Here is a 25,899-nt window from a genome sequence, read left to right on the forward strand (position 1 = left end):
AATTAATGAGTTCTAGTCTGTTCTAAGTGCGTTCAGATTTGCGTTCACAAAACCCGCGCAAACACGGTCGTGTAAAGAAGCCTCAAGAGTTTTTTCAGATTTGCTGCGCAGAATGTTATGATGATAGGTCTAAGGCCGTATTCACATGGTTGAGTTTCACACCAAAATTCCGATAGGACGGAAGTTTCACCTGAAAATAACACATTCATTTCAATGTTAATTTACATGAGTGATATCTTATTTCTGTTCAGGAATCACCAATTAGCATTACACTTTCATGCGATGGAAATTTTCTACGTTTACTATTGAAACATGCGATCTCACGCAGGAGAAAACACGCATGAAAAAATTCCATGTGTAGAGATTAGAGATGAGTGAGCGTACTTGCTAAGGGCAAATACTCGAGTGAGTATTGCCTTTTGCGAGAACCTGCCCGCCCGTCTCAAAAGATTCGGGTGCTGGCGGGGCTGAGCGGTGAGTTGCAGGAGTGAGCAGGGGGGAGCGGGGGGGGGGGGGGGGGGAGAGAGAGATCTCCCCCCCCCCCCGTTCCTCCCCCGCCTCTCCCCGAATCTTTTGAGACAAGCGGGTAGGTACTCGCAAAAGGCACTACTCGCTTGAGTATTTGCCCTTAGCGAGTACGCTCGCTCATCTCTAGTAGCGATGTAATGTGTTTTTTTCACAAAGCACATAGCAGTCGCAGGAAAAGTGACTGAACTTTCTTTCTGGGAGTACAGGATATAAATATCCAGTAACATCCCTGTATGCTTTCCGTTCATTTCCAAAGAAGGGTCTGCGTCCCCGAAGTGCATTTTTTTTGTGCTGGCTATCAAATTAATTAATATAGAAAAAAATGGGTAAATCCTTTGGCTTTTATACGCTTTACATTACAAGGGTTGCCGCTGCGGTCCATCATTTTCTCCTTTTTACAATGAAGCATTTCCAGTGGCCAATGGACCTCCTTATGTGATGAAGTAAAGAGGAGCATTAGCCCTGGTAATCCAGTGGTCATGTGTCCCAGTACCCTGGTGTTAGTATTTAGTCTTTGATGGTCAATGATGTTTTTTTCTGTCTCCTTGGGTGCCTTTCGGTTTCAGCTCTATGCCCCTTCTAATAACTACGTGTATAAACCAGTATAACAATTTCATTCTATTTAACTGCTTGATCCTGTTATCCTATGTCCTGGAGAGAGGCCATTAGATGACAGTGATTCAGTTCCCTATAGTCAGCAATATAAGAGTGATCCCACACGTGCCCACTTTCCCCACGCAGCAGTAGTTGCACCCACGAAGTGACCACTTTAGAAAACTCTAATTGACAAAGCTCTCCTGGGTCGTCCTGGTCTCCCAAATATGAATAAATGCACTAGTAGCGTTATTTATCACTTGAGATGAGGGACCTTGGTAACATCTTGTGGCCCAGTTCTGTTTCCTTTTCATTTTACCAGCCTGAGGGAGTTGTTCCCTTTTGCTTGTAAACAACATCTGTGCCTAGAAATTTGCATCATTGTTTCACCACATTTTTCAAAATCCCCATCCCAATGAAAATGACAGACATAAATAATACAGCGACATAAACCTAATGGGTGAAGTGGAAGATGACAGATACAATGGTAATAAGTAAGAAGGGAGATGAGTCACACAGGGTCTGGTATATTGCAAAGCACAAGAAGCAATGGGCCATTCGCCTTACTTACAGCAAGTCAAGGTTGTTGTTATATAACTTGTTAAGTTTCCTGTACAATATAAAGTATATTTGCTGCTTGACAACTCATTACAAGAACACAAAATAGTATGCAGAGCATCTTCATTTGTCTATAGTGGCCCAAAAAGTTAGTTTTTCGGTAGTATAAAGCAACTTAGTATACAGTGACTTCCTACGAAAGCTTTTACAGAGATTTTGGAAATTCCTTACTCCTTCGTGGATGAGGACCCTTACGAAGACAGGATTTTTAAAGTTTTCTCTAATTTTGTAAAATTAAGAAATGTACATAATAAAGACTATGGAAACCTTTGTACATGAAAAATCAATACACACATACGTTTCTGCAGAAAAAAATGATGTACTTATCTGATTTTTGCATTGAGTTTTCCTTCTCATGCATTTAGAAAGCTTCATACTTGGTTTGTAGGCTCTTGTACATTCAATTTCATGTTAAAATACAACTCCCGATATAACTTTAACAATGGTAAAGGTATGCCTGGAGTTGTTTTTCTCACAAACAAAAATGTTACAGCCCATCATTCCAGCCATCAAACACAGAGGGAGAATAAAGATTTATATTGATGTGACTCGTGGGTCTTGTTTGATTGAAGTTCTTCTCCTTTTCTTCTTCATCTGCCATGAGGACTTCTAGTCACGACTCGCCCTTGCAGAGTTTGGTGTCCGGATGTCTTTTGCTTTTTGCTTTTGCAGCACATCTCCATGCTGTTCCTTTGGAAAAAAGCGACACATAGTTTGCCATTAATAAGGCTGCTTTCAGGAGTGTATTTTGGTTCCATATTTGGTCTGTGTTATGTGTAATGTAAATCTACTTATCTAGTCTCTTGGCCATATTTTTAATGGTAATTTTTTTGTAAATGCAGCATTATCTATTTTCTTTTCTTAATTTTTGTCTCTTCGTTGCCATTATTTTCTGTTAGGTAAATACAGATCAGTATTTGTCCAGTAGAAATCTATAGAGGCAAAAGCAGATGAAATCCTGATGATATGAGGTTAGGATGTCGTTTGTAACATATGGGGGTTCTCGCATGCGCAATTCGATCCACCCGTGGACATGAGTCCTTAGGGCTAATGCCTTCGAACGGATATTCACCGAAGTTCCCACGGCGAATTCCGCTGCTATTAGGTTCTATTGAACCTAAGAGCTCAATGCTCACATGCGTGATTCTGCCACAGATTTCTGCCGTGGGAAAAAGATCGCGGCATGTTCTAATTCACCGTGTTTTTCTGCCGCGGGAGGTCTCTATTAATATAGTATTAATGGAGACCTCGGTATTTACACAGAATTACTCGATAGCTCGCGGGCACTTGCGTTTTTAAATGCGGAAATCCACGGGCGTATCTTGCCCCGTCCGTGGTCATGAGGCCTTACAGTAGGAAATCCTACTGTAAAAGCCCTAAAATAAGTTATAGCTGCATAGAAAAAAACAAATACATCACCTAACAGCTGCTGTTTACAGCGCTGAGGGAAAACTACATGCAAGTCTGCCGGGACCGGAGGAGACGTGCTGCATAGCCAGATAGCGCCTCATAAGTGATGTCTTTTTTTTATGCAGCTAGGATTTATTTTCCGGGTAGATCTTATATTTCAAGCTCCCCCAAAATCCTGCAAAAGAGCGCTATAAAGTCACGTGACTTTGTAGTGACACAAAACTGCTATATTGCTGTGAGAAAACGCAGTAATATCGCACAGAACACCGATAGGAAATGCCACCAATTTCTTGCGGTGATATTGCTGTCAACTGTGTGAAAGAGGCCTATATGTATACCAATCCGCTCAGCTCATTTTGCTATAAAAAATGGTGCCTGCAGACTGCATTTTCAGTGTGACAGTTTCCTTTTTAGGGCTCCTACACACTGGCGAGGGCGATATTGCCCTTGCAGTCCTTCTGAAAACTCCTGAATGTGACGCATTTTCAAAAGGAAAGGGTCTGAAGGAATCCCGCAAAGCAAGGAGAAAGTGAAGGGTGGAGCTAAAGGGGATTTCCTCCATATTTGGAGAGATAGGGTGCGGGGCTAGAGGGCTCCCCCAGGGTGTCCCCAAGAGTGGGGTCTAGAGGGGGTGGGGCTAGAGAGGGTTCTCATACTGATTCTTCTCTAGCCAACAGAGGGGGCTGAGCTAGAGGGATCCACCCTGTTGCCCCACCCCCTCTCTTGGCTAGAGAGGAATCACTATGAAAACCCTCTCTAGACCCACCCCTTCTTAGGGAAGCCCTCTAGTCCTATGATATTGCTAAAAGAAAGAACCTTCAGGAAAACATCACAAATGTGAATTAACTAATTCAAAAGGATGTGTTTCAAATATTGCGAGATTCGTGTGTTTCACAGCCCATAAATCTCGCACAATTTTCTCGCCAGTGTGAAGGAGCCCTTAATTGTATGGTTTTAGGCTGAGGTAGTTCCCTTCTTAGGGTTTATTCACATGTCAGTATTCTGTAAGCCAAAACCAGGAGTGGAGCGTACAGAGAGAAAGTATAATGGAAAGATTTGCCCTTTCTTCCGTATTTTGCCCTGCTCCTGGTTTTGGCTTGCAAAACACTGATGAAAAAATACTGATGTGTGAATAAGCTCTACGTTGTAGGAGTTTGTTGGTTTGCTTTGAAAAGAGTGTAGTTTTTGAAAATATGCAATTACTAGGGATGAGCGAGTATACTCGCTAAGGCACTACTCGCTCGAGTAATGTGCTTTAGCCGAGTATCTCCCTGCTCGTCCCTGAAGGTTCGGGTGCCGGCGGCAGGCAGGGAGCTGCGTGGGAGAGCGGGGAGGAACCGAGGGGAGATCTCTCTCTCCCTCTCTCCCGACCGCTCCCCGCTGCGACTCACATGTCAGCTGCGGCGGCTCCCGAATCTTCAGGGACAAGCAGGGAGATACTCAGCTAAAGCACATTACTCGAGCGAGTAGTGCTTTAGCGAGTATACTCGCTCATCCCTAGTAATTACTGCTCTCTAGTGATGAGCAAGCATACGCGCTAAGGGCAATTGCTCGAGCGAGCTTTGCCCTTAGCGAGTACCTGCCCGCTCGAGAGAAAAGGTTTGGCTGCCGGCGGCAAGCAGGGAGCTGCGGGGGAGAGCGGGAAGGAACAGAGGGGAGAGCTCTCTCTCCCTCTCTCCCCCCCGCTCCCCCTGCTCACTGCCGCAACTCACCTGTCACCCGCGCCGGCAGCCGAACCTTTTCTCTCGAGCGGGCAGGTACTCGCTAAGGGCAATGCTCGTTTCAGCAATTGCCCTTAGCGAGTATGCTCGCTCATCACTACTGCTCTCATTTTGTCTTCTTTCTCTCACCTGAAAAAAATGTTGTGTTAAGGGGGGGTTACTGAGATGCATGCGACCATACTGGTGACTGTGTAGAAAGAAGCAAACATTTGACACGGAGATTTCTGGAATATCTATATTTGTAGACCATTGCACTCGACTTTTTCCTATGTGTGTACATATGTGTTTTACTAGAGCTTGTGTTGCTTGTGGCCAGTGCTATCATCTGCTGTGCATGTCGAACACATTCATAGATTTTCATGTAGCTGTCTCTAAGAGATCTCACACATCTTTATAACTCCAACTGAGTTCAGTACTGTAGTTCTAATATATAGTAGGAAGGTAGTACCATGAATGGCATGTAGGGGGATTGAGAGCAGGCGGTCTAAAGGAGTGTTTGGCAGGGAAAGGGTCTGTTCTGATGGTTAATCAGAGAGCACCTGTATGGGTGTTTCCTGTATTACTGAGCTCTGGCTCTCTGAGAGGGTCGTTCTGTCCCAGCGGAGACCAAGCACTGGTCTAGTGGGGAACTGCTGCTGCAATCTTGTAGAACCACGGGTCTGACAAGGGTGGATGGTCCTTAGACTGGCACCCTGGATGGCTATGATGTGATGGACATTATGCGTTTGAGGGTAAGGCTTGTATGGTAGACTGGGTAAAGTCTATTTTACATAGGCCCAATGCACACAGCTGTATTTGCAGCGTGGAATCCAAGACTGGCGTCCACCCCCGGCTTCTGCAGCAAATACCTGCCATAGCATGCTATGCAAAATCGCTTTTCACTGCTCACGAGTGGAAGTCAATTGCGTATGGGGAAAATCGCAACATGCTCTATTCTAGTGCGGACATTGAAGTCAATGGAAGCCGTCCGTCCCGCGGCCCTTCCATAGTGAGCACTGCAGTAGGGTCGCGGTATCCACGTTCGCAACGGCGCGGGTAACTCTGTACTGCACATGCGCTACGACCGGCACAGCCACAGCACAGAAGAGAAAAAATGATAGGTACGCAGGGGTCGCCGCCTGGACACAGGGTTGGATTCTGGTGCGGGATACTGCATCTGGTATCTGACCTGGCCGTGTGCATGCGGCATTAATGGCCAGGGACTTGTATGTATTCGTGTACACTGTGACGAATAACATCAGTGTGAAGATTGTGTTTATGAATTCTGTTGATTTACCACAATAAAGGACAGATTTACTGAGTTTGTACCAAACTTCTGGCATGGCCGTAGTGTACTGGTGTATAATCATCCATCTGGAGGAAGAAAGATGGCGATCCAATGAACTAACAACTCCCAAGTTGCCACTAATATATGTACAGTATATCTATCTAAGGGCTTATTTAGACGACCGTATATCGGCTCGGTTTTCACGCCGAGCCGATATACGGTGTCCTTGTCTGCAAGGGGGGGGGGGGGATGGAAGAGCCAGGAACAGGAACTGAGCTCCTGCCCCTTGCCACTATTTGCATTGGGAGGGGCAGGACAAGGGCGGAGCTATCTCGCCCCCTTCTATTGCAAATAGTGGAGAGGGGCCGGGAGCTCAGTTCCTGCTCCTGCAGACAAGGACACCGTATATCGGCTCGGCGTGAAAACTGAGCCGATATACGGTCGTCTGAAATAGCCCTTAGCTTGATGATGCGCAGTTTAGCAAAACAACTCTGCCCTCATGAGTCTGTATTATGTAACTACCCGTTATGCCTCACACTCACTCATCATCACCATAGCCTCTTCAACAAACTTCACGCCTCTCATCATCTACAGCCACAAGCGGCATGAAGCTTCCTCTCACAACACACAAGCCTTTGTCACAAAGTGTATACTATTCATCAATCGTCTGCTGAGGTCACACGACGAGAGTTTTACAAAGTGGCAAAAACTTAATTTAGCAAATTCCAAACTTGTGAGATCCTGGCACGTCCTTGAATATACAATAGAGGAGAGGAGTGCAAACCTGAGCAAGCAGAGAGAATGAGTCAATGAACGGACCTCCTGGGGATTGTGAAAGAGCTGAACACTTTACATTGTAACTATTGTTCTTAATTCCACTAAACATGGATATATATATATATATATATATATATATATACACACACACACACACACACGATACATTGCGGTTGCCATCCTGGGACTGGCTTTCTGCTACTACATCTATATGCAGTGGCTCCCCCAGTGGTGGGGCATAGAGCAAAAATCTTATAATGTAACTCTATGAGGGACCTTCCACACAGGACGGAATGTTCCGCAACAGTGTTGCAGAATATGTCCTCCTCCTGTGGTGTGAACAGCATCATTTCTATCTCTGAACCCCAAGGCCACTCTCACATATGTGCAGAAACCGTTGCTTGAAATTGCGTTATTTTTACCGTGATTTTGAGCTGCATTACTGAATGCACCTCCGCATTGTGATGGGTGATGAGGTGTGCGAAAATAGAACAGATGGCCCTCGCAAGTCATGGTGTTCAAGTACAGGTGTGAGAAGCCCCATTAAAATCAATGGCGGCTTGGTACCGCGGTTATCGTGGCGCTTGTGACACCGTGTTATTTGCGTTAAAAAGCGGAGAGTGTCCTTAAGGCTTGTTCACAGAGAACGCATTTGCGCTGCGTATTATGTGTGCATACGCAGGGAGTAGAACAGATTCATGTGAAAGGCTTCGGAGCCGTGCATTTTTTCCACTTGCGTTTTGGTCGCGCTAAAAAAAGCAGTATGTGTTTCTTCGTGCGTATTGCACATAAAAATAGCAAATATTAAACTTCAGTGCCCATTGAAAGCAATGGGAGCATGCGTGTGCTTCTTGATCTGCACATGAGCACGTAAAAAATTCAGAAAAACACTCACGCCTGCACGCAAAAAAGCAACGCCCATCTTACAAATGCACACATAAATATGCTTGCGACCGTGTGAAGCAGGCCTTAGGACGGCTTCACACAGTGTAAGGCCACTTTCGTACACCACTTCGCCCCAGCGTTTAACGCTGCGTTTTGATTGCAGCGCTAAATACTGTAAAACGCCTCCCCTGATTTCAATGGGGCTTCTCAGACCAGCGCTTTTTCAAGCGCTGTCTGTTCTATTTTTGGGCGTTTCAGCGTTTTTAAATGCGATGCGTCGCCCATTGTAATAAATGGGGAGCATTTTCAATGCTGTCAAAAACGCATGTCAATGCAGCTGTAAACGCTGCTTAGAAAAACGCCGCGTTTTAACACGCACCTGTGTGAGAGTGGCGTAAGGCCCCCTTCTCATAAGCATATGCACGTGCCTCAGCACAGCTTTTTTGCGCACTGAACAAGGCTTTTTTTCGTGCATATTGGCATATTTTACCATACTTCTTACGCCGCAGGGCAAGTTCATTTGTGCAAACAAAGATGCACGGATTTGAAACGGCTGATTATTCAAATGAGTGTCAGATGTGCAGCCAAAAACCTGCAGCATGTAACGCATCTCCTTGTGTTTTGCACGTACATTTGAGCGCCCCATTGACTTCTCTGGGAGCTTTGGTGCGCAAATCTGCTGGAAAATGGAGCATGCTGCGTTTTGTTTTTTTTTGTTTGCGCGACCAAAAGGTACAGGAAAAATACATGTATGTGAAGGTTCCTATTGAAATCAATTGGTTCTATTCTCGGCATATTGTGCGCAAAAAGTTTGTGCACGCAAATACGTCCGTGTGAATCTAGCCTTCCCACTGGGGAAATGGGAATTCCGCAGCGTTTTCAGTAGAAGCCATGTGAACAAGATTTCAGAAATGCTTTTTTTTTTACATGGAACAGAAAATTTTAGTTCCAAATCTGCTGTGTTTTTGAAAAGACGCTGCGGATTCTAAATCCATCGCACGCCTCTCTGCCACTGCGCCCATGAAATATGAGGGTTAAAACCCGCAGCAGTTTCGCTACAAGAACCCTTGCCAAATCCGCACCATTTAGACCACTGCGGGTTTCCAGCGGGGACCGCAGCAAAACGGAGCATGCTGCGATTTGTTATCTGGACCAAAAGGTCCACAAAACTAATCTGCACGCTTTAATTCAGTTGCGGACGCCCATGGCCTCCTATGGGCAGCTTGAACTGCGGTTTGTCCAAAGCTGCGCTGTGATTGGTTGCTATTTCTTATACTGCTGAGGTAAAATAAAAGCTGCGCTGTGATTGGTTGCTATTTCTTATACCGCTGAGGTAAAATAAATGCTGCACTGTGATTGGTTGCTATTTCTTATACTGCTGAGGTAAAATGAAAGCTGCGCCGTGATTGGTTGCTATTTCTTCTACTGCTGAGGTAAAATGAAAGCTGCGCCGTGATTGGTTGCTATTTCTTCTACTGCTGAGGTAAAATGAAAGCTGCACCGTGATTGGTTGCTATTTCTTCTACTGCTGAGATAAAATGAAAGCTGCACTGTGATTGGTTGCTATATATTATACTACTGAGGTAACATGAAAGCTGCGCTATGATTGGTTGCTGTGGGCTGACACGCTAGTATTTAAAAAAAAAAAAAAAAGTCCAGCTGATTTTTCTGGCGGAGGGATACATAATGGTGGATCACTGAGTTTCTCTAAGACTGAATTCTGAACACTTTGCACTTGCTGCAGGTTTTAGGGCGCCTTCACATTGGCGATAAAATTGTGCGCTTTTCATGCGTTGCGAGAATGCGTGAAAACACAGAAATATGAAACCAATGATTTTCAATTGTTTCCTTCACATTTGCGATGTTTTCACTGACGCAATGTTGCAAGAAAAAAAACTTTTTTTTTTTTTATTCTCCATGTTTCCCTATGGAACCTCCTTTTTATCGCATCGCAAAGCACAAACTTGGTTTTTTTTTGTGCAATGTATTTTAAACATTAGAAAGTCCCATTGACTTTCGCATTAAAAAATCGCAGCAAAACCGCACGGAAAAAAAGTGTAAAAAAAATTACAAGTGGCAGTGATGTTTTTACGAGAAAAAGCAGCGCTAATGGTCAAAAAAGGGACCGATAGAAGAGGAGTGCAAATGCTCATGCGATACACAACGGACACATCTGGACCTCAGTAGGCTAAATAGCCTTTTAAATCAGGGCGGGGTGTGTCTTGCGCCCATGTGAACATGCAAAAAAGTACAGTAAAATGTGCCTATACACGTGCAAAACCACCTCGTTCACTGCGCAAATGCGTTGCGCTGAGGCACACGCAAAAACACATGCATCGGTTTGAAGCAGCCCTTAGTGTTGTCATTTTATGACAGTCCAGGTAAGAATTAGGACAGCTTCACACAGGCAGATGCACAACTGCGCACGCCTCAGCGCAACGTATTTGTGCAATGATCTAAGTAGATTTTCGTGTGTATCAGCACATAGCACTGTACTTTTTGCGCACGCAGGGCCTGTTTACACACAGGTGACCCCCCCCCACCTTAATAAAAAGGCTATTTAGGCTAATGAGATCCAGATGTGCAGTCTTTTTTCACGTAATTTAGCATATACTCACCTCCCATAGGGGGGCCTTTGTTGCGCAATGCGCAGAAAAATAGAGCAGGGCCTAATTTTTTGCAGGTGTGCGATCCGCGCTTGCAAAAGCCTTCATGAAAATGAGCACATGGACATCAGGGGGTTCTATTCTCTGCCCATTGCGCCAATATTTTACGTGCACAAAAATGGTTGTCCGAAGCCGCCCTTAGTTATCGTACTTCTAATCGCAGTGTTCTGTATAGAGGAATGGAAGTGCTTCTGTAGGTGACGTGAGGAGTAACAACATTCCAACATGTGAATAACTTTTTGTTTTTCAAAAAACATCGCTGTATAAACGTAAAACTTGTTATCTTGTTTCTTTAGGTCATGCAGATGTATCTTCCATTCTGTGGCATCGCCATATCCAATGCACAACTGTTTGCTGCCTCAAGAAAAGAGTACGACCGGAGCAGGGTGAGTATCTACAAGTGATGTGTCACAACGAAGCAACGGACCGATTATTTGGGCCGACCGCAGTCTGTATTGGGGACGAACAATCGATATTACGATAGTTCTTCTTGAATACAGTATCGTTGGCAGCATATCCCCCGTTTACAGCATATCCCCCGTTTACATGGGGAAATAAGCTGCCGACAATTATGATTATTTTCGGCTGCGCAAAAGATGCAATCAGCTGATGAACGCGCTTTCCCTTGTTCATTGGCTAAGTGCAGCTTCACACAGTCCAAGGATTGGGTGAGGCCTGGGTCACACGAGAGTATGTAGATTTGCATGCACATTTTCACTGTGTTTTTGCGGAACGAGTGCAAGTATGTTTTTTACTGTACTTTATGTGGGCAAAAATCATACGCATTGGTGCTTGCAAAAAAACATGCCACAATCCTGGTCACTGAACCCATCGAAATTTTCTGCGCATTGCGCGTGCCAAATTTTAGCATGCAAATACGTTTGTGTGACACAGTCCAAAATGAACGTTTTTTCACAATCCTCTATCTGCATAAAAAGGCCTTGAAGTGGCGCTAGTGTATACATTGCGTATTTTCTGCTGTGGATTTGTATGCTGTATATTCGCAGCGCCATACAGTGGCAGTAGTCTGGATGAGATCTACAGAAATCTCATCCACAAACCGCATACAAAGTCTTGCATTGTAAATTAGCCTGCAGTATCGATTTTAAGGCAAAGGTGACATGGCGATGTGCCGCGTGTGACATTATGTCTAATGATTGTCCATGGTGCCACGTTGCAACCTAATATGACTGCAACACAACAGTCACAGAAAATCAGCTCATAAATCTGGCCATGAATTTGTAATCAATATTCTTAACAAATCTCAAGTGTCGTGGATTTTGCTGTAGATTCAATATGAATCTGGAGAAAAAAATGTAGGGACATTTGTGAAAAAAAAAAACTGAAATAGTAAAAGAAAAACATTTCCTCACCTTCACCTATTTCTCCTGGAATTCTCACTATTGCTTGCTTTCCCACTGGTCTCTGCATCCTGACCTCCAGTAATGCAATGTTATATAGAGTCATCGGAAAACTAAGAACACCCTCTTTGAATTCTATGGTTTTACATATCAGGTTTGAAAGGCCATAAAATTAGGTCAATAGCACCGTGGGTGAACAGCAACAAATGATAAATGACACTGCGTCAGTATTTATTTAACTAAAACTAGGCCAAAATGCAGAAGCAGTGTGTGAAAAATTAAGAACAGCTTTACTGCTTCAACAAAAACTAAGAGGTTACGTAGCAGCTCGGTGCTATGAAATTGTTCAAATGGCTTTGATTAATTGTCAGCAAGGTGACCACCTCTATAAAGTTTTAGCAGTTTGCTGTTCTGGAGCATTCAAGCATGTATTCACATCTCAGCTTTTTTTATGATCCAGATGGGAAATTCTGGCCCTCTGTTTCTGATCACCAATCAGAAACATCTGAGCACTTCAACCTAGCACTGTCTCTGTAGCTATCATTGCAGAGAATTAGATCTATGGAAATAGCATAGCACAGCGTGTTACGCTGTTTCCGGAACTTGAGTCGTTACAGGGACAACATAGTGCACTGTGCTACGGTGTTACCATAGCTCCCATTTACTTCAATGAAAGCTAAGGAAACAGCGCTGGGCTGATGCACTCCGCTGGCTCTGTAGAGACTGGCCAGGTCACCAATAACAATTGCAGTGGTTTCCCATCTTGGCTATAAAAACCCGAGATGGTAATACTCCTTTAACACAATGCTCAGAAAGAAAAAAGAACATGGCTGCATGGCTAAAGTTTGCAGAGTTGCTTCAGAACAAATCGCAAGACTCCTGGAACAATGTAATTTGGACAGATGAGGCCAAAGTGGAGATATTTGGCCATAATGCCCAGCTGCATTTGGTGAAAACTAGAGATGAGCGAACGTACTCGTCCGAGCTTGATACTCGTTCGAGTATTAGCGTGTTCGAGATGCTCGTTACTAGAGGCGAGCACCACGCAATGTTCGAGTTACTTTCACTTTCATCTCTGAGACGTTAGCGCGCTTTTCTGGCCAATAGAAAGACAGGGAAGGCATTACAACTTCCCCCTGCGACGTTCAAGCCCTATACCACCCCCCCTGCAGTGAGTGGCTGGCGAGATCAGGTGTCACCCGAGTATATAAATCGGCCCCTCCCACGGCTCGCCACAGATGCATTCTGACAGAGATCAGGGAAAGTGCTGCTGATACCGGAGCTGCTATAGGGAGAGTGTTAGGATTGAAGGATTGATTTTAGGCTTCAAGAACCCCAACGGTCCGTCTTAGGGCCACATCTGACCGTGTGCAGTACTGTTGAGGCTGCTTTTTGCAGTGTTGCACTTTTTTTTTTTTTTTTGTATATCGGCCGTGCAGAGCATTGCGTCCAGAGCATTGCGTCCTGCAGTAATTTTACATAGTCCACAGCCAGTAGTGGTGGCGGGGCAGGGACAGTGAAAGACATATCCAGTCTATATAGGCAGTGGGCTTTTCCAAAAAAATTTGGGGAAAAAAAATCTATTTGGGCTGCCTGTGACCGTCCTCAGTGTACTGCGTCTCTGCTGGGGGTAGTTGTCCTAAATCATACGCAGCCAGCTAAGTGTTACAGCAGGCTTGCACAAAATTATTTCCTGGCTCTGCTGTGCGTTCCGTAAGCGAAGTCAGCCTCCAACCACAGGCCAATAAGCGGCACATTTAATTACAGCGTTCTGTTTCTGCACTACTGGTAATACAGCATGCTGAGGGGTAGGGGTAGGCCTAGAGGACGTGGACACGGGCGAGGACGCGGAGGCCCAAGTCAGGGTGTGGGCACAGGCCGAGCTCCTGATCCAGGTGTATCGCAGCCGACTGCTGCGGGATTAGGAGAGAGGCACGTTTCTGGCGTCCCCACATTCATCTCACAATCAATGGGTCCACGCGGTAGACCTTTATTAGAAAATGAGCAGTGTGAGCAGGTCCTGTCGTGGATGGCAGAAAGTGCATCCAGCAATCTATCGACCACCCAGAATTCTGCGCCGTCCACTGCTGCAACTCAGAATCCTCTGGCTGCTGCTCCTCCTTCCTCCCAGCCTCCTCACTCCATTACAATGACACATTCTGAGGAGCAGGCAGACTCCCAGGAACTGTTCTCGGGCCCCTGCCCAGAATGGCCAGCAATGGTTCCGAATCCTCTCCCACTGGAGGAGTTTGTCGTGACCGATGCCCAACCTTTGGAAAGTTCCCGGGGTCCGGGGGATGAGGCTGGGGACTTCCGGCAACTGTCTCAAGAGCTTTCAGTGGGTGAGGAGGACGATGACGATGAGACACAGTTGTCTATCACTCAGGTAGTAGTAATTGGAGTAAGTCCGAGGGAGGAGCGCACAGAGGATTCGGAGGAAGAGCAGCAGGACGATGAGGTGACTGACCCCACCTGGTTTGCTTCGCCTACTGAGGACAGGTCTTCAGAGGGGGAGGCAAGTGCAGCAGCAGGGCAGGTTGGAAGAGGCAGTGCGGTGGCCAGGAATAGAGGCAGGGCCAGACCGAATAATCCACCAACTGTTTCCCAAGACACCCCCTCGCGCCATGCCACCCTGCAGAGGCCGAGGTGCTCAAAGGTCTGGCAGTTTTTCACTGAGAGTGCAGACGACTGACGAACAGTGGTGTGCAACCTTTGTCGCGCCAAGATCAGCCGGGGAGCCACCACCAGCATGCGCAGACATATGATGGCCAAGCACCCCACAAGGTGGGACGAAGGCCGTTCACCACCTCCGGTTTTCACCACTGCCTCTCCCCCTGTGCCCCAACCTGCCACTGAGATCCAACCCCCCTCTCAGGACACAGGCACTACCGTCTCCTGGCCTGCACCCACACCCTCAACTCCGCTGACCTCGGCCCCATCCACCAATGTCTCTCAGCGCACCGTCCAGCCATCGCTAGCGCAAGTGTTGGAGCGCAAGCACAAGTACGCCGCCACGCACCCGCACGCTCAAGCGTTAAACGTGCACATAGCCAAATTTATCAGCCTGGAGATGCTGCCGTATAGGGTTATGGAAACGGGCTTTCAAAGGTATGATGGTGGCGGCGGCCCCGCGCTACTCAGTTCCCAGTCGCCACTACTTTTCCCGATGTGCCGTCCCTGCCTTGCACGACCATGTCTCCCGCAACATTGTACGCGCCCTCACCAACGCGGTTACTGCCAAGGTCCACTTAACAACGGACACGTGGACAAGCACAGGCGGGCAGGGCCACTATATCTCCCTGACGGCACATTGCGTGAATTTAGTGGAGGCTGGGACAGAGTCAGAGCCTGGGACTGCTCACGTCCTACCCACCCCTAGAATTGCGGGCCCCAGCTCGGTGCTGGTATCTGCGACGGTGTATGCTTCCTCCACTAAACCACCCTCCTCCTCCTCCTACGCAACCTCTGTCTCGCAATCAAGATGTGTCAGCAGCAGCACGTCGCCAGCAGTCGGTGTCGCGCGGCACGGCAGCACAGCGGTGGGCAAGCGTCAGCAGGCCGTGCTGAAACTACTCAGCTTTGGAGAGAAGAGGCACACGGCCCAGGAACTGCTGCAGGGTCTGACAGAACAGACCGACCGCTGGCTTTCGCCGCTGAGCCTCCAACCGGGCATGGTCGTGTGTGACAACGGCCGTAACCTGGTGGCGGCTCTGCAGCTTGGCAGCCTCACGCACGTGCCATGCCTGGCCCACGTCTTTAATTTGGTGGTTCAGCGCTTTCTGAAAAGCTACCCACGCTTGTCAGACCTGCTCGGAAAGGTGCGCCGGCTCTGCGCACATTTCCGCAAGTCCTACACGGACGCTGCCACCCTGCGCACCCTGCAACATCGGTTTCATCTGCCAGTGCACCGACTGCTGTGCGACGTGCCCACACGGTGGAACTCTACGCTCCACATGTTGGCCAGGCTCTATTAGCAGCGTAGAGCTATAGTGGAATACCAACTCCAACGTGGGCGGCGCAGTGGGAGTCAGCCTCCTCAATTCTTTACAGAAGAGTGGGCCTGATTGGCAGACATCTGCCAGGTCCTTGGAAACTTGAAGGAGTCTACCCAGATGGTGAGCGGCGATGCTGCAATCATTAGCGTCACCATTCCTCTGCTATGCCTCTTGAGAAGTTCCCTGCAAAGCATAAAGGCAGACGCTTTGCGCTCGGAAACAAAGGCGGGGGAAGACAGTATGTCGCTGGATAGTCAGAGCACCCTCCTGTCTATATCTCAGCGCGTTGAGGAGGAGGAGGAGGAGGAGGAGGAGCATGAGGAGGAGGGGGAAGAGACAGCTTGGCCCACTGCTGAGGGTACCCATGCTGCTTGCCTGTCATCCCTTCAGCGTGTATGGCCTGAGGAGGAGGAGGATCCTGAAAGTGATCTTCCTAGTGAGGACAGCCATGTGTTGCGTACAGGTACCCTGGCACACATGGCTGACTTCATGTTAGGATGCCTTTCTCGTGACCCTCGCGTTACACGCATTCTGGCCACTACGGATTACTGGGTGTACACACTGCTCGACCCACGGTATAAGGAGAACCTTTCCACTCTCATACCCGAAGAGGAAAGGGATTCGAGAGTGATGCTATACCACAGGACCCTGGTGGACAAACTGATGGTAACATTCCCATCCGACAGCGCTAGTGGCCGAAGGCGCAGTTCTGAGGGCCAGGTAGCAGGGGAGGCGCGGAGATCAGGCAGCATGTACAGCACAGGCAGGGGAACACTCTCTAAGGCCTTTGACAGCTTTCTGGCTCCCCAGCAAGACTGTGTCACCGCTCCCCAGTCAAGGCTGAGTCAGCGGGAGCACTGTAAAAGGATGGTGAGGGAGTACGTAGCCGATCGCACGACCATCCTCCGTGACGCCTCTGCCCCCTACAACTACTGGGTGTCGAAGCTGGACACGTGGCCTGAACTCGTGCTGTATGCCCTGGAGGTGCTTGCTTGTCCTGCGGCTAGCATCTTGTCAGAGAGGGTGTTTAGTGCGGCTGGGGGAATCATCACAGATAAGCGTACCCGCCTGTCAACCGACAGTGCCGACAGGCTTACACTCATCAAGATGAACAAAGCCTGGATTTCCCCAGACTTCTCTTCTCCACCAGCGGACAGCAGCGATACCTAAGCAATACGTAGGCTGCACCCGCGGATGGAAGCATTGTTCTCTATCACCATCAAAAACGTGGACCTTTTAGCTTCATCAATCTGTGTATAATATTCATCCTCCTCCTCCTGAAACCTGACTTAATCACGCCGAACGGGCAATTTTTCTTAGGCCCACAAGGCTCAGTCATATCATTTTGTAAACAATTTTTATACGTTTCAATGCTCATTAAAGCGTTGAAACTTGCACCTGAACCAATTTTTATTTTAACTGGGCTGCCTCCAGGCCTAGTTACAAATTAAGCCACATTGACGAAAGCGATTAATGGGTTTCACCTGCCCTCTTGGTTGGGCATGGGCAATTTTTCTGACGTACATTAGTACTGTTGGTACACCAATTTTTTGGGGCCCTCGCCTACAGTGTAATCCAATAAATTTTTTGCCCACCTGCATTAAAGCTGACGTTACATCAGCTGTGCTGGGCACTGCAATGGGATATATTTATGTACCGCCGGTGGCTTCCTGGCACCCACCCATGCTGTCGGTCCACACGGAGTTGTACCTGCCTGTGTCTACTTATAAAGAACCCCAGTCTGACTGGGGCATGCAGTGTGGGCCGAAGCCCACCTGCATTAAACATGACATTACCTCAGCTGTGATGGGCAATGCAATGGGATATATTTATGTACCGCCGGTGGCTTCCTGGCACCCACCCATGCTGTCGGTCCACAGGGACTTCACAATAGGGAGTTGTACCTGCCTGTGTCTATGAATTAAAAACCCCGGTCAGGTTGGGCCATGCACTGTGGGCCGAAGCCCACCTGCATTTAATCTGACGTTAGCTCTGCGGTCCAGGGCACTGCAATGGGACATATTTATGTACAGCCGGTGGGTTCCAGGGAGCCACCCATGCTGTGGGTGCACACGGAATTCCCATTGCGGAGTTGTACCTGCCTGTGACTATTTATAAAAAACCGTGGTCTGACTGGGACATGCAGACACCTTGACAGAATGAATAGTGTGTGGCACATAGGTTCCCCATTGCTATGCCCACGTGTGCAGCTCCTGATGGCGGTGGCACAGGATTCTATTTCTCATTGCTTCTGTACAGCATTGCGGGCTATCGCCCCGCTCCTTTTAAAGAGGGTCGCTGCCTAGCCGTGCCAACCCTCTGCAGTGTGTGCCTGCGGTTCCTCCTCATGGCAGACGCACTTATAAATAGACATGAGGGTGGTGTGGCATGAGGGCAGCTGAAGGCTGCGCAGGGACACTTTGGTGTGCGCTGTGGACACTGGGTCATGCAGGGGGGGGGGGGGGTTGGGCAGCATGTAACCCAGGAGAAGTGGCAGCGGAGTGTCATGCAGGCAGTAATCGTGCTTTGTTGGAGGTAGTGTGGTGCTTAGCTAAGGTATGCATTGCTAATGAGGGCTTTTCAGAAGTAAAAATTGTTGGGAGGGGGGGGCCACTCTTGCCGCTATTGTGGCTTAATAGTGGGACCTGGGAACTTGAGATGCAGCCCAACATGTAGCCCCTCGCCTGCTTTATCCGTTGCTGTGTCGTTCCCATCACTTTCTTGAATTGCCCAGATTTTCACAAATGGAAACCTTAGCGAGCATCGGCGATATACAAAAATGCTCGGGTCGCCCATTGACTTCAATGGGGTTCGTTACTCGAAACGAACCCTCGAGCAGCGCAAAAATTTCGTCCCGAGTAACGAGCACCCGAGCATTTTGGTGCTCACTCATCTCTAGTGAAAACTAAACACATCATTTAAGCACCGATACCTCATACCAACTGTAAAGCATGGCGGTGGAGAGGTGATTATTTGGGTTTGTCGGGCAGCCACAGGACCTGTGCAACTTGTGGTCATTGACTTGACCATGGAATCCTCTGTAGACCAAAGTGTTCTAGAGACAAATGTGAGGCAATCTGTCCAAAAGCAAAAGTTTTGCTGAAATTGGATAAGGCAGCAGGACAATGATCCCGAGCACACCAGCAAATCTACTTCAGAATGTCAGAGAAAGCAAAGAATCAAGGTACTGCAGTGGCCCAGTCAAAGTCCAAACCTCAACCCAACTGAAATGCTGTGGTGAAGCCTTAAGAAAGCTGTGCATAAATAAATGCCCACAAACCTCAATGAACTGAAGCAATATTGTAAAGAAAAGTGAGCAAAATTCCTCCAGAACAATGTGAGAGATTGCTAAAGCGGTGCTAGAAGCTATGGATTCATGGGGTGTACTTAATTTTTCACACACTGCTTCTGCACTTTGTTAAATAATGACATGGTGTAATTTGTGATGTTCATCTGAGGTTGTATTTACCCAATTTTAAGACCTTCAAATTCTAAGGACCAGATAGTTTTCTATTATGTCCTGATACGTTAAAAAAAACATAGAATTCAATGAGGGTGTACTTAGTTTTTTTCTTGACTGTAGATACATGACTGCTTCAGCAGTCACATTGGTCAATATCTCATTGATACAGGCCAGGAGAGACTTCTAGGGGAACAGGCAAGACTCTGTGCACAATGGGGGAATTATGGAAAAGATGGCTTTTGTTTTTAAATGTTTCACAGCCACATATTTGCATCAAAAATGTGTATTTTTGCCACTGCAGATTTCCGGTAGAAAATCTGGACATAGTTTCTGCAGCAAATTGGCCCCCCGTGAACATACCACAAAGCTCTACAATATACAATCACATGGGGAAGCGATGTTTCATTCCATGAATTAAAGAGGTTGCCCTGGACTTTACTATCGACTTACCCTCATAGGTGATCGATAGTTGATCGTTGAAGATCTACTGCTCAGGATCCCCCATCAGCTGTTTGGTGGGCCCGCTGTCATTGTGGACGGAGTTGGAAGCCAACAGCTCTGTCCATTGTGCTGTGGCCTAGGTTGGTATTACAGGTGCCACTGCATTGAACTTAGTGGGTGCTGTTCATGCATTACCAAGCTGCGCCACTGTACTACTGACAGAGCTGTCTGCTCTGTCTCCAAAGATATCAGCTGATCTATGGGGATCCAAAAGTGGCAGACCTCCTTTTTATCAATTATTGATGTCTTACTCTAAGGAAACATCATCAATAGAAAAGTCCTAGTCAACCCCTTTAAGGTTTTTAATAGAATATTCAGATTTTCACTCTGAAATGCCTGAGCTACTTGATTATCTTTGAGATCCGTCTTGTAAATTCACATTTTCCATACGTTTCTGCATAGAGACACAACCTTCAACCACTTCATCCAATGTAATAAACCAATACTGACAATTGCAATAAGAACTGCCTACTGACTTGAAATTTGCACTTCCGACATGGTTTAGACCTTTCTGGAATGTCACTTTCACTGGCAACCACCATGACCATCTACGACATAATTGAGATGCGGGGCATTTTGCATGCAGAAGCAGATGTGAAATCCTGTAATACATATGTTTGTTACATTAGAAAACGTTGATATATGGTGACATCCACGGCCACAAAAATAGAACAATGTGTAATTAATTTACATTAAGACCTTCATATTGTTCCATCAGCTTCAATGAGACATTTCATCATGTCATGCAGGCTTTGCTGGAGGTGGTGAATGACCTGTTTGAAGAACAAACAGACCTGGAGAAAGTTGTCAAGAAAATTATGCATCGGGCTCAGACGTTGCTGAAGTGTGAACGCTGCTCTGTGCTGCTTCTAGAGGACATTGAGTCACCAGTGAGTTGTCGTCTTAGCTCAATATCATTCATAATTAATGCATCCAATATATTGCGTAACTGGGAGATGTTGCTATTGTGCAAAACACACAACCGCCTTCTTTGTGTTACTTTACCTTATATAACATATCGCTCCCTTTGATCTATGCTTCCCTTCCATTTCCATCCAATCACTACAGTATATAATTAGGAAAATCTGCTCTTGCTCTAGTGATTTAGTCCCTCACAGTATAGACACTTGTTAAAACTCAACTTTTATATAGGCAAGTTAAAAAATGGGTCTGAAGACAAACACGAATACCACGTTGGTCCAGCTCGCAATGGACAATGACTCATATTATCAATCAAGGAGAAACGTGAATACTTGGACAAACATATAACATAGAAGTTTTTGGAGATACCAATATAAGTATAGCTAACCCCAAACAAAGAATCCACCAATATGGGTTCCCCAGAGAGATGTGTGGCTCACGGTTATGAGGCCCCTTGTTTATGTAATAATAGTGAAAGGCCAAGGTCTGGGTTTGGGGGTATCATTATTATGAGGGTAGAAAGAAGACCTACATGATAAATATGGATCTAAGGCCACTTGGGAGAGAGCTACAGGTCTATGAGAGGGGCCCTGGGTCACTTGCAGACTCCAAGGGTGGTCTGTACAGTAGATTGACTTTCCTTTAATCCCCTTTTTTGATCAGTTAGATCTATAGTTAGTATTGATACAATATCAATTGGATCAATTATATCTATGGATTCTCAGATTTCAATTCTAGTGGTTCAGTTGGTTCTTGGTTCTAAACTAGCTGATATGGTCTTGATACTATCTATAGATTTGAGGATTTCAATTATAGTAATTTAATTGGTTTTTGGTTTTCTACGTTTCCCTGTAAGTAACTGTTCATCAGGAACCCTCAGAACCCTCTCACAATAGAGAAGAAATCATTAATCCTTTCCTGCCTATAGAAATGATTAGACACTGACTCGATATAGAGTAAAAACCCAACTATAGGACCAATGAAAGGTTCAGCCTAAGCGGATGTTCTTGAATAATAAAGGCAACAGCAGCACTCACGTGGATTCACTCCAGACCAGTCCCGGTCATTCCACTGCAAACAGTGCAAGTGAGGAGCAGGTGGATGCAGCAGCCCAGCTTAGTCAGGATCACGACCAACTAATCAGTGAAAATGTGCAGCAAAGACTAGGCAGCATCAGATGGATCTTCAAAACAATTTTCCAATCTTTATTCCTCCAACAAAGGTAAAGCCTGTGACCTTTCTCAAGCATGCTTGAGAAAGGTCACAATTGTGACCGAAACGTCGCAGGTTTTACCTTTGTTGGAGGAATAAAGATTGGAAAATTGTTTTGAAGATCCATCTGATGCTGCCTAGTCTTTGCTGCACATTTTCATTAAGCGGATGTTCTTGGCTGTTGTTCTGAGATCGTTTTGAATACAGAATGGTTCGATAATGCAATCCTTGTGTCTAAGGCTGCTTGTAGGCACCAAGGATCTACCTAGCTAAATGTACAAGAGCTCACTAACCACTGTTCTAGATACTAAACTAGGTCAGGACAACCAGGTCCTACCTTAAAGCTATCTAGAGTGCATAACAGGTCTGAGCTGATGAGTAATTCCTCAAGCTATAAGCAGGAGTACAATAACCCTTTCTAGCCCAAAGGTGCTCTCACGTATCCCTAATGCTTAGTAAGGTTTGCTAAGGATGTCTAAAGAGGAGTACAGTAGCTTTGCCTTCCAAGAGATAAGGAGGAAAACAAAAAATATTAGCAAAGCCTGCAGGCCTGATGCTGGGCTATTGGCAAGTCATTGCATGTATTACCAAGCCCTGCCATTGCAGTGGGAATGGAGCTATCTTCTCCCTGCAGATATCAGCTCAGTGCATGAACACACTGGCCAAGAAAACAGTTGATCAGTGGGGTCCTGGGTTGGGGACCCTCGGCGATCTACTATTTATAGCCTATCCTGCACAACTCCTTTAATAACAGATTCAGATAATACATCATTGAGATTTATGCTACAAATGTTGGCATTGTTGAACTTAAAGGCATTTACTATTGATGACCTATCCTCAGCGTAGGTGATCAATAGTTGATCGGCAGGGGTCCACTACTTGAGATCCCTGCGGATCAGCTGATCCTCCAGTTCACTATTTGGCCTTCTTCTTTGGCCTTCTTTTGTGTTTCTTTCCATTCTTTTTGAAAGGAGGAAAAAGAAGTAGCAGAATTATAGTGGGTCCGACCAAGTCTAAACATCCGAGGTTCAGATTTGTGCTAAACTGAATGTTTAGCAATATTCAACTCAAAACAGGGTTCTACTGTTTCAGTTCTCTCAACATTACATTTGAGTGTCTGGCAGCTGCTTACTCACTTCAATGAATGTACTTACACAAGTTAAATATGTCTGCTAATAGAATGATTATTATTGATTATGAATGTGATCAAAGAATAAAAAGCGTTGGAAAAAAAGTTGCAGAAGCCCGAGAGGAAAGTACTGCCAGAGGTATTTAGCAGTAGATTAACCCCATCCTTATGACAGTAAACATGTATATTCGGTCAATGTTTTTGGCAGACCTCTATTTTATGTGAATGTTGAGCTAAACCAATCCCTTCCTTTCAATTTTCCGATGACGGTGCAACCCAAAATAAAGTGGTCCCACACTGACCATCCAGTCCTATGCACTAATGAAGGCATGATTAAAACAGAAGGTGCAGATTAACAACCTGTCATAGCATAACTAATTATAAGCAATGCCTTAGAGGTACATATGGGGGGGGGGCAGTTTAGAAAAAGACCATCTGTAATGCCCTCAATTCCATTCCGTATTTCCAACAAAAAAAAAATCGTAACATTCTGGTAGCATTTCATCAGATGCTGTACATTTGAAGCATTCTTGGAGATGATAGCTCTGTACATACAGCACCTGCCGCAGACTATACAGCAGTACATGGAGGGGGAGCAGAGCTTCCGTGTAGTGCCGATCAGGCTCCATGTCTGTGTACGAGTCCTGATTACGTCTGTCTTTTAATTAAATATCATAGAGACAAAAATCAACAACAAAAAAAACACAGCGTCCCTAATTGTAGGAAACTAGAAGATGGTTACATGAAATATTCATATTTCCATATTGGAATCCATAAGATTTAACATTTCAGACACTGGTCACGGATTTCAAGGTAAAAGGAGATTTTCCATGTAAATAACATCACATAATGCCTCCTTATCTGTTCACTTGAATTTATTCAAGTATTTGCCTATTACGGTAGATCCGTATTTCTGTTTTTCTTCTGATGTTATTTGGAATCCAAATAATCAAGTTCTATAGACAGACGGTGCGCCAAGCATGATACTGCCAACCCGTCCAATTACATTAGTGACATTTCATTTTATATTTTATTTAACAAGCAAATTTGGTGTCATTATAACGTGCCCATGTATTGGGGCATTACAAACTGGCATTTATTAATAAGTAATACAAGGATTTTAGATTACAGGAACAAGTTAATTGTAGAGTCACTGAGGATGCTTCTTAGTTTTAGAATTTAGGAGGAGAGTGCTGTACTTATTTGAAGGACCTGTAAAATAAAAGGAAGCAACACATTTGAGCCTGTGATCCTGTCAATCAAACCAGGTAGGACCATATGTAAGGAGTGGAGAAGCCTCTCAGGGGATATAAAGAGCTGGAATCCTGGTGGTTCGCACTGTTGCCCTGCGGTGCTGCAGTCCTGGGTTCAAATCTAAGGACAACATCTGCATGGAGCTTGTATGTTCTCCCCATGCTTGTGTGGGTTTCCTCTAGGTACTCCAGTTTCCTCCCACTCTCCAAAAGCATTCAGAGTATACATAATGAGCCCCCATGGGGACAGAACCTAATATCAAGTGATGTATAGCACTGTGGAATAGGTATGTGCTATAAAAATGAGTAAAAAAAAACTAACGAGTGTTTATTGGACCACTGTAAGGAGCTATACAGCAGTCCTTCAATATATAATATTGGCTCTGGGACAAATATTGTAAGTTGAAAAAATTGTATGTTGAAACCATAACTCTATAGAAAACTGGTAATGGCACATCGCTGTTGTGAAGATCCAGCCCCACATAGGGAATAATAGGAGGTCAAGGCCTTCCCCCTCTAGAACCTGCAGGAAAGTTCAAAGTGTCGAGTGGGCACCATATAAAGGAAAAAGAGAAGCTCCACCTGCTTAGAGTGTGGGGTGAGGCAGAGCAGTGAGGAGCAGACTCCTAAAGTGCTGGGTAGCGGTTGGAGGGGAGCAACCTGAGAATCTGGGGGGTCCGGAGATAGTCTTACCAGCGGACCTATGGAAAGTTCTGAGCAGAATGTTGCACAGATGAACAAAAGGCCTGCTGTAGCAACAGCCGCTAAAAGTAAAGAAGTGCCTAGACCACTGGGGCAGAAGACCTGGAGAAACAGGGATTCTCCCTCACCACTGTCTCTGAACACGAAGTTGGCAGTGTTGAAGGTGGAGTACTGCTGGACAATCAGCATGGAAGCCAGTGATGAGACCGAGCGCTATGGAGAGGTCTATATCTGGTGAAGTGGATGCCAACATCCGTCGTCATGCGTGCACTCTGCCCCTTGGTTTCCATTGGGTATAAAATACCTGGCCAGGGTGGGGGTTTTGGATTTATTGGGACTACCTGAACAGGTTAACACTAGTAAGTAGAGTTAGAGATAACGCCATACTAAGCCATACTTAATACAAGGCCTTGCATGAGGGTAAAGTGAGATAATAGAAGTAAGCTGTTTGCCTAGGTATTTGATAGATGATGTAATGTGACATTTATTATGGTGCGGATGGCGCAAAAGGCACCTGATGTGTAATTAGAGTATAGGGTTATAGTTAGCATCACTGCATATGTTGAGTTATATTTAATTTTGGGATAAAACCACAGACACCACAAACACATACTTGTGTATCTTGATGTATCCTCCTTCCCTGCCTCAGTCTTGTTCACTCTAATGCCTGAGAACATCAGAGAGAAGACCGGGCTGGGGAGGAGGATTCATCACGATACATGGGCTGCTGCACACTATATGGACGAAGTAAAGAACACATTAAAGTAGTGCACAGTCAGCCTTACAAACTTGGCAAGTGGGAACTATGGGCACTACTAGTCTGGTGCTCTAGTTCCAACTGTGACCACTGCGACCCCCTACTGCTATGCCACTGTAAGGACTAATAGATTACTTCT

The 25,899-nt window shown here is 45.9% G+C and overlaps 1 protein-coding gene and 1 long non-coding RNA gene across 2 annotated transcripts in view; one reads left to right on the forward strand and one right to left on the reverse strand.

Moving 5' to 3' along the window:
- Positions 1 to 25,899, forward strand: part of PDE11A (phosphodiesterase 11A) — a 472,505-nt gene that overhangs the window by 237,179 nt on the left and 209,427 nt on the right. The window contains exons 3-4 of the mRNA XM_066575784.1: positions 10,763 to 10,852; positions 20,536 to 20,676. Of these exons, the coding sequence (XP_066431881.1) occupies positions 10,763 to 10,852; positions 20,536 to 20,676 (231 nt within the window). The remainder of the gene's footprint in view (positions 1 to 10,762; positions 10,853 to 20,535; positions 20,677 to 25,899) is intronic.
- LOC136576482 (uncharacterized) overlaps positions 661 to 25,899 on the reverse strand; it is a 36,279-nt gene continuing 11,040 nt past the window's right edge. Inside the window, exon 3 of the long non-coding RNA XR_010786377.1 lies at positions 661 to 2,430. This is a non-coding gene — a long non-coding RNA (uncharacterized lncRNA). The remainder of the gene's footprint in view (positions 2,431 to 25,899) is intronic.

This window comes from Eleutherodactylus coqui, chromosome 8, assembly GCF_035609145.1.
Source record: "Eleutherodactylus coqui strain aEleCoq1 chromosome 8, aEleCoq1.hap1, whole genome shotgun sequence".
Taxonomy (NCBI): Eukaryota; Metazoa; Chordata; class Amphibia; order Anura; family Eleutherodactylidae; genus Eleutherodactylus; species Eleutherodactylus coqui.